Raw genomic sequence first — 12,819 nt, 5'->3', positions numbered from 1 at the left:
ACAGGGGATAGTAAGAAAAGTACCCACGCTGATTGGTCCTCGATTCGAGTTGCCGATTCTGCGATATTGTAAAGAACATGCATCTGGAACTCTGGCTCTAAAAATCACTTTTCGTATAGGCTCTACTGCGTCACATACTATCGTGAACAGTGGACCAGAGGCCCAGCGTCTTCAAAATCAAAGATTGGAGCAACCATCTATATCGAATATCTATCTAACTCATTATATCCATCCTCTATGGCGCCGAATTCCCCCAATTTCTTACTCAAAAGGTGCATTCATCTCCTCCAAAGTCTATCCAGCAGTCTCCGATAAAAGGAGCCAAGTTCATGATAAATTGAAACAGGTCATGACGGAGAAAAACCAAAACTTCCCTTCAGGCTTCAACGCATCTGCAAGCAGCATAGAAGAAACAGCCTATTCTCGCCAGCAAGAGCACTCACTTACCTAGACAATGAGATCAAAACATACTTAGTTAGTCGATACCGATTAGCATAATGAGAACACATCAACAATGTAGACCCGGTAGCCCGTACACGCAGAGAGAAGATCCCTGCATTGATAAAATACTGGATTGAATTCTAGCGCATGGCTCAGAGAATTCCGACGTGTTCGCAGAACAGGAAGGCGATTGTGGCACCTGGATTACTGCCAATATGAGCCATAGACGTAATGATAGATAATCAGTCTGCTTTATGGGATGCATCGAGAGAGCTGGAATTAAGGCCGAATTCATGGATGAATCATTCTCGGGTGATAGTTGTTGAAAAAAGGCCCTCGTCGAGACCTGCTCATTAGCTTCGCTTAACGTTCCTGGTCAATGTAATGCGGGGCCCTTGTTGGGCAGGGCCAAGGAGGGACCCCGCTCAGCCATATAGGCTGAGGAGACAAGCTTCCCTTGACTGACGCAGCTCCTGTATTAAATTGGGCCATTGTGAAGGAGAAGTGGCTTTAGTCTGGTATGTGAGGGTACGAATTTTGCTGCCTGCGTACTGAGTGTTGCTTCTGGACCCACTGTTGGTGGCCTTTCAGGGACTATTCGAGAGTCCGGGAAAATAAATATGTTAGAAATGGTTCCCTCGAGGTAGTTTTATGTTGTAGACAGGAGCAATCTAGAGAGAGAACCTGAATTCGGACGTCTTTGCAAAAAATTTCGCAAGAAACAAATGAATTTTATAGGACATAGCTAGTCAACTAACGTAGACAATTTTTAAATGCATAAAAGGTCAGACATCTCACTAACAATGATCATTGTTTCCTGGAAAAACTAAAATACTTGAAGGCAGAGTACCCGATCATAGGAGCATTCCATGGTATATTCAACACCTAAAAATAAATACTAGGGTGGCAAGAGATGGCCATGGAACGTCAGGGACTTCAGTGGCGCGGATAGTGACGCAGGCCTGGACCGCCAGTGGCCATCTACGATATCTTCGATTGCAGCTATGAGAATAATTCGATCGGGATTGACGCGTCAGGACGGCCTGTAACTAGAGGGCGGTCACATTTTTCATCTGTGTTGGCAGCTTCTGGACAAGGCTCTCGGTCAAGGTTCAAAGTCAATAGCCTGCCACGAAAGCAAGGAAATGTTTTGGTGTGTCAACGAATACCCCGCTACGCGACAACAAAGATAAGGAAGCAGCTGCAGCAAGTCGGGTGGCACCTCCGACAGTATGTTGAGATTTGGGCTGAAGTTAGGCACTTCCAGTGGCAGAGAAATGCATTACTTGAAAGAAAACCGCGGGCTCGGCGGTGTAGATGCCGCAAAGCTGGGGTTCAACCATTCTCGGCCCTACGTCTACTTATCTATTGGACAGCCATCGCGAGAGAACCATGACTCCATCGAGCCCATGAACCCAGTCTCCTGTCACTGCCCAATTTCGATACAGAAAGGAGAAGGAGAAACCCCACTCGGTCCAATGAGTAAGAGAGCCCCGTCCCGCCATAGTAGTCCCCCATAGACATCATAGAGGGGACGGCATCGGGGGAACGCGGGGGAGCACGGCATCCGCTTAGGGCAATCCCACGCGTTGAGAGAAGGTGAGCGAGAAGACGAGACTCACCGATCTTCTAGAACGCATTTCGTTCCTGAAATCTCAGGGCGATCAGTCCGGTGATTTCATCCAATTACAGGCCGAGATTCGGCACCGGCGCCCGGCCCGGTCGCCCCCCTAATTGGGTGAAATCACCGACGAGGGGCTGATTTTGGAGGCCGATCTTCTATCATTATTGATATCTATAGCTCTTGGGTGTCTAACACTCATTACTTGATCCCCCTCGCTACACTATCTTATAATTCTTGACTTCTGCACTTCTGTACTTCTGCACTTCTTTCCTCCCTCCCCCCCCCCTCAACCTTCTTTTCATCTCAAATTTTCTCGCCTCTTCACCGGACTACAGAATCCGGTTATCTTCCGTTCTACGATCCACAGTGAGTTGGTTCTGCGATGGTGCACACTGCCCCGCGTTCCATGCATTTTATCTAATCTTCGCCTTCTTTCCAAAGCTCTCAGACTTCTTCCTACAACAGTTGCATATATACACTGTCTTTACATACTCCGACCCCTCGGCTTCATTGGCCTATAATTAGATGAGGGTAGCACTGTCGACCCAAATCAACGGATCATGACCCAGAACATGCAAGAGAAGCCTATGCCGTTAGGCATTCAGCGAAGCCGCAGCCGGCTCGGTGAGCTCCTAGCGGCAGACACCCTCGTTGCTGCCGGTTCAGCAACTCTTATTACACCAGCGGTCATGATCTTTGACAGGTGAGCTTTGACCGTGGTACCCCTGTTGCGTGACACAGCATCTAACTTGGATCCAGACTCGTCGTTGAAAAGTCATTCTACAACCAACCACTTCTTCCAGCGTTCCGCAAGCATCTATGGATCTCCCTCACACAGCCATCGACATTCTTAACTTCACGCCCCGCCCTGCTCGTCTGGTCTCTCTATACCGCCACTTTTGCAACCGCCAATGCCTCCGAGACTCTCCTTGAAAAGGTCTACCCCAAGGTCGACCACGCCATTGCTAGCATGACCACCTTCGCATCCACCTTTGTCGTCAATTCCTCCGTCGGAATCTGGAAAGACGTCAAATTCGCCCAACTCTTCGGCTCTCCGAAGCCAACTTCCCCCCAGTCGACCCCCCCAAGGCAGACAAACCACCCCCTAAAACTGTTCGCACCATCGGCCGCACCAAGATCCCCCTAGCCACCTACTCCGCATTCCTCCTCCGCGACGGCCTCACCATCTTCGGCTCCTTCACCCTCCCGTCGATCGTCTCAACCGCAATTCCAGACTCAGTCGCCTCCCAAGATTATCTCAAAATCCTTATCGCCCAACTCGCCATCCCCGCATCCATCCAACTTATCAGTACCCCCATCCACCTCTTCGGTCTGGATCTTTATAACAGACCCCAAGTCATGCCTACTAAGGAGCGACTCGCTCGAATCAGTCGTGATTGGGTCGGCGCTTCACTGCTGCGCATGTGTCGCATTATCCCCGCATTTGGAATCGGCGGCTTCGTCAATACTGAAGGTCGGCTTTATTTACACGAGCAGCTGGACGAGCGTCGCAACCCTTCATGAGCTATGCATCTTCCATTTATAGAATATAGAACCAATATACCCTTTTTTCCTATGTCCTTGACCTTGATCAATTTACATATCCCCATTCGTTTTTTTTTTTCTTGGGGTTGTGTGAGACTTGAGACCTTATCGTTTATCAACCCCCACTCCGACTCACCGGCCCGGTTTTGTGCGCTTGGCCTCGGTCTGCACCGGCCAACTCAACTTTCAACTTTCGGTCTGCCCACTGAGTCAATCGTGTCGGGTTCGTCTGGGCCTTTAGCCATTGGCTCGTGGACTTGATCCACCGTCAAAATTTGCTGACAGTAGCCGGTCTATCTGAAAGAGCCGGATGTCTCACCCGACCGTGCATGGTAGGGACTAGATCACGGCTAACTCTCCGGCTTCTCTGATTTAGTAGATATTGAGTGGCTCTACAGTGAATGTCTGTCGCAAGTTTTGATGGGCGCGCTAATTTTACGATTCCGTTTATAAGTCCTGCTCCGATGTTGCTCAACACTCATATAGCACGCCTTGTTCGAGTATCTGTCACTTGAAAGGCGCTTTTTTTTCGCCAATAATGCCCGCGTTGTCTTTAATTCTCTTTGTTAAATTAAGGAAACCATTTCTTTATAATCAATTTGAAGATTCTGCTGTCCTCCGAGTGTATCAATGAAAAGAAATCACATTTCCCAACAGGCTCGGGCCACAACCTTCTTTGAAGCAGAACCTTGGAAACGAACAAACTTTCCTAGAGTTACAACGCCGGGGGTGAATATGATGGGACTTGCATATAATTTTCCAGTCCATCCCATTTGTTACCTCCGAGTCACTCCTTGACTGTGATTACCCCTCGGGATTCAACTCTCAGAGCAAGGCCAGTCCTGCTTATTCCTGATCGCTCAATTTAGGATGAGGTTGCGAACCTCCTTCGAACAAGGCAACAAGGTCTTACTTTTACCCAATATCTAGGTACGGTTTCTCCTGACCGATAGGAACGGGCCCTCTCCGTGATTTTAATGACGAAGTGTGGATCATCTTTGTTTCAATTGCGTGTCAGGTTTATGTACTCTTTCACGCCATCTACATAGTACCTCGGGGGTATACGAGGCTGCTGAACACTTGGAACCCCACATTAGTTCAACCCCTCACCCCAATCCAAGTCTATAAGCTTCCGCTATGTAGACCTAGTCGGCGCGAGGTTTGGCCGGTGACCTTCACTAATGGGACATACAAGGATGTTGTGGAGAGGGTGGGGAGTACGGTTGGACAGCTTATGGAGATGAATCCGACTTACAATTATAGGGATGTGGCTAAGGGGAACGCAGGCTGCCATGAGTACCGGAACTAAAAGGTTTAAAGGGGTTATATGATTTGGGACCATTTGGTTTAAGGCCATTTCTTTCAAAAGATTGACAGGAGATTATGAGCTGGTCCGTGCACAACCATAAGCATGAAGTATAAAGCATACTTAATTACCCCTCTCTTTCTCCTCTAAAGACTAACGAATTCATCATGGCCTCTTCCAAGACCCTGACAGCGGCCTGTTACTGCAGGAATGTGCAGTTCACGGTCACAGTCCCCACGGTGTCCCTCCCGCTGAAAGTACACCTATGCCACTGCAGCATCTGCCGCTATACACACGGCACATTGTGCTGCTTTCATGTCCCGCTGCCCGACGATGTGCAGCCAGAGTTCATTGTACCATCTACGCTGAATGAATGTACAGCCTACGAACATCTAACCTCTACAAAGTACTTTTGCAGCACGTGCGGCTGCCAGATTGGAGATCGGGGCAGGGATGGTGAGTGGGTTATTTCCAATGCCATTTTTGATGCGAATAGAGATGATTCCGGAATTTGGCAGTTTAACACTCATTACGATCCGAGATCTACTCCGGACGGGGGTTTATCCGCACTCTTTTCATCGGTTGAAGGCCGGAAGCTGCATATGGCTGACCCCAAGCCATCTCCATCGACAACCATGACGAAGGGATCCGAGCTTCTTGCTCAGTGTCATTGTGGTGGTGTATCATTTAAGATCTCCCGGCCTAGCGAAGACTTTATCAGTAGTCCAAACAGCCAAGGCTGGATCCACCCCTCTGACAAGACCAAGTGGCTCGCAGGTCTAGATATCTGCGACGATTGCCGCTTAGTCAACGGGACGCATGTCATCGGGTGGATGTTTGTGCCTCTGGATCATATCTCGTCGAATCCATCGACGGATCTGATGATTGGATCTTCCAAGAGCTTCCGGTCCACCCCAGATGTTCTGCGAACGTTCTGTGGGACGTGTGGCGCGACGGTCTTCTACAGTTGTAAAGAGAGGCCGACCGTTGTAGATGTTGCTATTGGGATTTTGCGAGCCTCTGAGGGTGCAATGGCTGAGACCTGGGCCGTGTGGAGAGCGGGCAGGGTATCGGGGTTGCAGGATGGGTTGAAGTATCATGCGGGGTTTGCTACTGCGTTGATTGAAGGTATGCAGGAGTGGAGGATTTCTAAAGAGCACCCGGAAGACTTCATCCTGCCATAAGTAATGTATGAAGAATACACATACAGTATTTGTGCAAAATCGGCATGCACGCTGTCGGGTCTGACGGTATCTAGTTTGGTGGGCCTTGGCACGAAAAATGTGTATAAAACGCAAGCCGGTTTCGCAAGCTACTGTAGTCGGTATCGGCAGATGCCGATTCCGAGCGGTAGATGATGACCCACATAAGCTGACCCACGCCCTGCGCCCTACGTGAGTCAAGCTCTTCAACTATAGAATCACTCTCTTCCCTCTTAAATCTCCCAAATCAACTCAATTGAATCCAATCCAATCGATCATGCAATTAAATTTCGTCACCCTCGACGTCTTCACCCTAAAGGCCTACGGCGGCAACCCGCTAGCCGTAGTCTTCCTCCCCGAGGCATCGGCATCCGCCCCTCTAACCCAACGCCAAAAACACATCATCTGTAAGGAATTCAACCTCTCCGAAACCATCTTCGTCTACCCAGTCACCGAGCACAACAAACGCACCATCGACATCTTTACCGTCGAATGCGAAATCCCCTTCGCGGGCCACCCCACCATCGGCGCTGCTTCATGGTTCCTCTCCCACGCTGCCGCCTCCAATAGCGGGGTTGATACTTTAGTCACCAAATCAGGCGAGATCCCGATTTCCATCTCTGATCAAGCGACGCAGGCCGTTGCGGCTAAGATTGCGCATAATACGCGCATTCATCAGAATCGGTTCCCGTTGGAGGAATTGCTGAGGCTGCATTCGAGTTTGAAATCTTTCTTTAAGGCTGGGACGGACTTTCCGCTGTTTTCCATTGTTAATGGGATGAGTCAGACGTTTATTGAGTTGCCAAATTTGGAAGCGTTAGCGGCTGTTACTACTGCTAATGGGGGTGAGTATCTTGATGTGCAGCATGGGGCGTATCTGGATGAGGGGTGGAGGTCGGGGTTGATTTGTGTCTACTTCTTTGTGAGGGATGTGGATGATGACATCTTGGGGAAGAAGGTGATCCGCACGAGGATGATGTTGGGTGGGTTTGAGGATCCGGCGACTGGAAGCTCGGCGAGTGGGCTTACGGCTTGGTTGGCTCTAACAGAGGGGAAGGCTGGGGAGGAGTATCAGTATCATATCGTGCAGGGTGTTGAGATGGGCAGACGGAGTGATATTGGGGTTGTCGTTGCTCTGGATGGTGAGAAGAAGATTGAAAAGGTGGAATTGACGGGCACTGCTGTACAGGTGTCTGAGGGAAAGATTGTTGTCCCTGAGTAGGTAGAGGGGAACCATGAAGGGATTCACACTTTAAAGCAATTCTTATGTCGCCTAGAAGCTTTTTATAAGTCTTCAATTGAACAATTACATTAAACTAAAGCTTCTTCTCCTCAGCCAACTGCCTCAATGCCTTGATTGTCCCTTCAACCGCCATCTGACTCATTTTCGTCTCCTTCTCCAACAACGCCTTCATCTCCTCCCCACTAACCCCAGGATGCCTCCACTCAAAGATATAGGTCATGTACAGCTCCCCACCAGCCCCCTTACTGACAACATTGCTCACCCGACTCCCATCCGGTTGCTCAAACTCCACCCGACATTTCTCAAACGCCGTCACTGTCTCCTTGACTTTCTTCCCGCTTTCGCAGAAGAGTACTTCGCGCACGGTCACGGCGTTACCGGACGGATCGGTGCTTTCGCTCAGCACGTCAGTGGATTCAATTGCGGCTGGCACAAAGGTCTGGGCGGAGCGAATCTTGAGAAGGAGACCGGCCCAGATTTGGTCGAGCGAAAGAGGGGTGACGCCGGGCGGGTTGATGGGTGCGGTGAAGGCGATGTTGTTGGCCATTTTGGTGTGGATAGTCTGGTAGATGAAATGGATTCAATTGATTGAATATGGTTAAGTGTGACTCAATAATTCAATAATCAAATGATTGAGGGCGCATTTAATAGTTGCGGTCTCGTGTAGTGACTAAGTGAACCCTTGCGGAAGCTCCAGCTCGGCAGTGACGTAAATACCGAAGTTGCTAAGCTCGGCGCAAATTAAGGCCGAGCGGCCGTTCGGTACATTCTTACATTATCACTTCCACGTTGTTCGATTCACCCAGACCTATTTCTTACTCGGGCTCTCGGTCGTATACATCACATCAGTCCGTACAGTGTACTTCACCCCACGAAAAACATCATCCCCACCATGAAGAAGATTCCTTTGCTGGAAAACAAGCACCGACCCAGTCCTAGGAAACACACGCACAGCCTCCTTCGTCGTGTAACTATCTGTAAACGAAGTCGCACCGCCCAATAAGGGTCCCTGCCTCGCGTCCACCTCTACCTCCTGGCCACCAACCGTATCCTCAAGATCCATCAAATCCACCTCGCCATCCTGTGCAAAGAGAAAATTCTTCTTTTCCGCACGCTCAATCTCAGGCATCAACTCTTCCATGTCCTGTTCACCCTCCCCGTTCAAATAAAGATGAATCGTAAACAACGACTTCTCTTTCCCGTCAGGCGTCACATAGCATCCATCCCAATGAGGTCGGAAATAATCACCCCCATCATAGCGTAGAAATCGCAACCGCTCGTTCAGGCGGGATAAATGCATCACTTCCCCCCGTCGCGCAGGTCCCAGGCCTGTGATCATAGGTTGGTTCTTAACATGCTCAAGGCTTAATTCTCGCATGTACGGCATTAATCTGTCAAGAAGACGCTGGGCTACCTCGGACGAGTCCCAGATAATGCGGCCGCTTTTGCGCGCATCTACGGACATGACTTGTTTGCCGTTGCCGGCGTTGATCATGGCGCGTTCCCATTTTGAGGATTCTGTGGTTGATTGTTCTGCGAGGTGAAGAAGCTCATTGCATTCTTCCGGGCTCATGAGATTGTCGATTACGGCTGCGAAGTTGTTTTTAAAGGCTGGGATGGGTGGTGTTGTTGTTTCAAAGTCGATGTGGTGGACTTTGGCGGTGGCTGGGCCCCGGAGGAAGTCCTCTGGAATGAATGGCATCGCGATGGGGTTTTTCATAATAAGGTACAATGTATGACAAGGCGAGAGGAATGCGCATTTATGTCTGAAATATTCACATGAAGAGCTGGGGCTGAGTCACCCCACTTTGAGACGGTGAGGCTCTGCTGCCTGGGAGGCTAAGCCTCGAATAGAGGAACTTTTTTTCTAAGTTTGAGCCTGTTCGTCTCAACCGTAGCAAGGCTGAGTAAGATGGTTATCTTACTTCACTTGACTAAAGTTATACGCATTCCCAAACGCCCGATTCAAGTACTGCTCAGCAACGGCATCCTTCGAAGCCCAATCCACGGGGATCTCGAGAGACATCTCACTCTCCACGATTTCCTTCAAATCATCTGCCAACTGCAGCTTCATCGGATTACGATACCACGGCGCGAAATGAACTTCAAACATGTTCGTTAGCTTGCGTTCGAACATGCAGCTTGGCAACTTACTCATAGCCAACATTACACGAATCGTATCGGTCTGGTTCCCTATACCAGCATGCCAGAGTCTCAAGTCACGAATGATGATAGATCCCTTCGGGATGGTGGGTTGACACGGAGGACGAACACTGCGGCGGTCTTCCAGCTCGTCCAGTTTGATCCGACCGCTTGCTCGTTCACCGTGTTTGCCTTCTTGAATGTGTAGGCCGCTTTCCTGGTGTGTTCCCAGCCAAACTTCGGTTGAGCCATTCTCTGGTGTCATTGTAATCAATGGAACGTTGATTACATGAGCGAATGGATGATCTGGGTGTGCAAAGTCTGCGTCAGAGTGCACGGGCTGGGACACGGCTAGGTTCTCTCGTGTTGGCGGCATCGCTGTGTTGCCGGAGCAGAACGTCCATTTAGGGCGCGGGCCTAGTGCAGTTGACGTGATTTGAGTGGCGATGGGATCTGATCATGTTAGCTTTTTCCAATAAACCAGTTTTATAAGAGATCACATACTCATGAAGATCTGGGGTTCGAAAAACTCGCGCATCGGAGGGGCATCTTGCTGGAGGTTGTTTGGGTTGTAGTTGAATGGGCTATCTTCCTTACGCCCGTAGAGCTCATGGGCATCCTTCACCATTTTCTCGTTGAGTCGGTGGAGCATGTCGTGGGGGATCACGTCGTTGACCACGACTAGACCATCTTGGTAAAGGCTTCGGATTGCCAGTTCTAGGTTTCGAGGGCCCAAACGTCCGTTTTGAATTTCTTTTTTGGTTGGCTTAATGGAAATGGGCTGGCTGCGACCCATGCTGAAGGGTCTCCTTGCTCTTGATATTTTTGTGGTGTAACTGCTTGTTCTTGTAAGTCGAGCAGCCACCAACATTGTGCTTGACGGGTTGGAGATTGAGGTTTGAAGAGCGTTATAAATCTTCGAGAGAGATTAGATCAATGGGTAATGAAGAGACGCAAAAGGCAGCTTGAGCTGCACGAGCTCTATTTTATAATCCGCTACACTTCGTTCACTTGACAATGTGGGGCTAGTTGTGAACTACTATTGGTCTCGCACGTCTCGTCTTTCGCCTTTCACCTTTCGCTTTTCGCCTTTCGCTCCTCGTTCTTCATCGTTCTCGATCCATCGCATCTTTCTCATTCCTAAGTTTATTCATCCTAGCGTCTTCTAATTGTTGGGACGTGCTGATTTGGAAACCGTACCCGTTTGATTCGCTTCCCTTCAATTGGCAGGCTGAAATTTTGCTTGATACCCCGAAGTGGCAAAAGCTATGCCTCGCCAATTTGATTTTAACAGTTAGTTACCCCTCCCCAGTCTAGCGGATGATGCGAGAGATCTATACGCTTTCATCTCTAGGTCCACTTACGGTTTTTCTTGGCCTAGGGGTAACGCTAACAAGAAACCTAGGATGGTAAACCCCTCATTCAATCTACGACCAATTACACTAATGGGAAAAGTGTGGAATGTCGAAAACGGCGAGTACGATGTAAGCTTGCACCTAACGCATCTGCGTTCCGACCAGAAGTTTGATTAATCTCACAAAGGTGACGGCAAACGCCCTTTGTGTTCACCCTGCCACCGCAGTAAACGAGAATGTCTTTGGCCAACTACAGAAACCCCTTCAACATCACCTCGACTACCCCAGGGCCACCAAACCTTAGACTTCAAATCAACAGATGATCCAGAAGTGGCACTACAGAACATCGAGGTTTTCTCTCTTTTCCGCCATTATATCACCACTCTAGCTTCGTGGTATGATCTGAATGATCGCCATCGACATTTCACCGATCTTGTTCCTGTCAAGGCACGGCGAAATCCTCTGTTATTGAGCGCTATTCTGGCATTTTCAGCAGCCAGTAAACAGCCTACTGATCGACACGAAGTTGAAAGAGCAGCTTTCTATCATTTTGAAAGTGTTCGAATCTTATTACGCATTACAAGCAATGCCCAAGATGTCGTCTCCAACGGAGAGGTCCTGGCAGCCATCTGCCTTTTACGCTCATATGAGATCATATCCGGTGAGAAGCCCCCATATACCTATTTATAATCAAGTCAAGGATATGTTGCAAGTGAGTCTAGATATGCATTCTGAGATCTGCCCTGGCCTGTTCAAAGAGACGTGTGGCGTTATACCTTAACAAAGTATTAAAAGATATCTCAAAAGACGTTTGACAACTTATCAAGAAGATCCAAAGAACCATATCCTTAGACCCAGTTACTATATTTCCTTGGCTAGGCTGTTCTAAGCCCACAGAACATGTGCTGATGATATTCTTCAGAAAACTTAAGCTCCCAAAGCCACCTCCAAGGCTGCTATTCACTCTTGGCTAGCCAACCAATCAACCTGCATTCAAACCTCGTCCGTGCTGCTTTCTGGAACTATCTCAGAGAGGATATTACTGTTGCATTGATCGAGCGCAGAGAACTCATGATCGAGCTTTCCGATGACCATCTACCTCGAAATCTGGAAGCGGACGATGACTACGCGAATTATATAACTGTGCTTCTCGGTCAGATCATTAATCAGTGCTTTGGTAATGCAGATCACGTAGACCTGCTGGAGTGGTCGGCTCTTCGGAAACGTATTATAGACTGGAGACATTCCCTTCCGGCATCTTTCACGCCAATTCCTGTCAACAAGGAAGGGAACTTCGAGTTTGCAGGCACGTTGTGTGGTTGGCATGGTTAGTATCAACCTTTCCACCATGTCTTCGGGCTCCTTTTTTTCTGACCGCACTGTAGCTGCTGCTTTGCAGTACTTTCAGACAGCATTCATCATCTTGGAACTGGCCAAGCCAAAAGGCCAGATGACCACGACTGAGAATATGAAGCAAATTACGAATTTGACTCGAGAACTGGAGACGCGCGCATCAGAGATATGTGCGCTCGCTCTGTCGAGTGATTCTCAAGCAGTGTGGATCAATGCTTTTGGCCCTATCGCGTTTTGTACGTTTACTTGGTTCCTTCCAAGGTCTTTGACGAAAATGTCTAACGAAAAGCAGGCGGGTGTTGGCTCCGAGATCAAAATAAAATAACCGAAATCCTCAAGGGAGTGCAGGAGTGGGGAGCTTTGACAGGCTGGCCTGTCTCTGATATCATTCAGTCGTTAAAGGCGAATACCTCTGCAGCCGAGTGATCTCTGCTAGGTAGACTGGTTGCCTGCATTTGTCCACTATGTCATCTATGGTCCTTCCCAAAAAAATGATCTGGAATCAAATGATATACCCCTTTCTGAATGCTTTTTGGTTTTAACGCTTCACTCCCCAGTGGGACCCTTCCACCTCCACCCTCTCTCTCCTTCGCTTCAGCCATCATGTC

At 48.9% G+C, this 12,819-nt stretch overlaps 7 protein-coding genes across 7 annotated transcripts; 4 read left to right on the top strand and 3 right to left on the bottom strand.

The window, feature by feature from the left end:
• Positions 1-2,625: 2,625 nt before the first annotated feature.
• On the top strand, positions 2,626-3,589 carry N7443_005615 (uncharacterized protein; the record flags this gene model as incomplete). The annotated part of the gene is made up of 3 exons (XM_056885671.1): positions 2,626-2,768; positions 2,825-3,092; positions 3,155-3,589. 3 exons carry the CDS (start codon positions 2,626-2,628, stop codon positions 3,587-3,589), a joined length of 846 nt encoding a protein of 281 aa, XP_056741119.1.
• Positions 3,590-5,083: 1,494 nt separating this feature from the next.
• Positions 5,084-6,100, top strand: N7443_005614 (uncharacterized protein; the record flags this gene model as incomplete). The annotated part of the gene is made up of 1 exon (XM_056885670.1): positions 5,084-6,100. The coding sequence occupies one exon, from the start codon at positions 5,084-5,086 to the stop codon at positions 6,098-6,100; it is 1,017 nt and encodes a 338-aa protein (XP_056741118.1).
• Positions 6,101-6,395: 295 nt separating this feature from the next.
• On the top strand, positions 6,396-7,340 carry N7443_005613 (PhzF family phenazine biosynthesis protein; the record flags this gene model as incomplete). The annotated part of the gene is made up of 1 exon (XM_056885669.1): positions 6,396-7,340. The coding sequence occupies one exon, from the start codon at positions 6,396-6,398 to the stop codon at positions 7,338-7,340; it is 945 nt and encodes a 314-aa protein (XP_056741117.1).
• Positions 7,341-7,434: 94 nt separating this feature from the next.
• N7443_005612 (SRPBCC family protein) lies at positions 7,435-7,908 on the bottom strand (the record flags this gene model as incomplete). Its single annotated transcript, XM_056885668.1, has 1 exon — positions 7,435-7,908. The coding sequence occupies one exon, from the start codon at positions 7,906-7,908 to the stop codon at positions 7,435-7,437; it is 474 nt and encodes a 157-aa protein (XP_056741116.1).
• A 261-nt stretch (positions 7,909-8,169) lies between these two features.
• On the bottom strand, positions 8,170-9,063 carry N7443_005611 (uncharacterized protein; the record flags this gene model as incomplete). Its single annotated transcript, XM_056885667.1, has 1 exon — positions 8,170-9,063. The coding sequence occupies one exon, from the start codon at positions 9,061-9,063 to the stop codon at positions 8,170-8,172; it is 894 nt and encodes a 297-aa protein (XP_056741115.1).
• A 219-nt stretch (positions 9,064-9,282) lies between these two features.
• On the bottom strand, positions 9,283-10,299 carry N7443_005610 (uncharacterized protein; the record flags this gene model as incomplete). Its single annotated transcript, XM_056885666.1, has 2 exons — positions 9,283-9,956; positions 10,008-10,299. The coding sequence occupies 2 exons, from the start codon at positions 10,297-10,299 to the stop codon at positions 9,283-9,285; spliced, it is 966 nt and encodes a 321-aa protein (XP_056741114.1).
• Positions 10,300-11,047: 748 nt separating this feature from the next.
• On the top strand, positions 11,048-12,637 carry N7443_005609 (uncharacterized protein; the record flags this gene model as incomplete). The annotated part of the gene is made up of 4 exons (XM_056885665.1): positions 11,048-11,519; positions 11,781-12,185; positions 12,244-12,447; positions 12,504-12,637. Coding segments are annotated over 4 exons (1,215 nt in total), but the record flags the coding sequence as incomplete, so codon positions are not given.
• Positions 12,638-12,819: the final 182 nt, after the last annotated feature.

Source organism: Penicillium atrosanguineum (genome assembly GCF_028827265.1).
Source record: "Penicillium atrosanguineum strain IBT 20685 chromosome Unknown utg000004l_segment0_segment0, whole genome shotgun sequence".
Lineage (NCBI taxonomy): Eukaryota > Fungi > Ascomycota > Eurotiomycetes > Eurotiales > Aspergillaceae > Penicillium > Penicillium atrosanguineum.
Note: the sequence above shows the minus strand (reverse complement) of the source record. Positions and strands in the feature narration are given on the sequence as shown.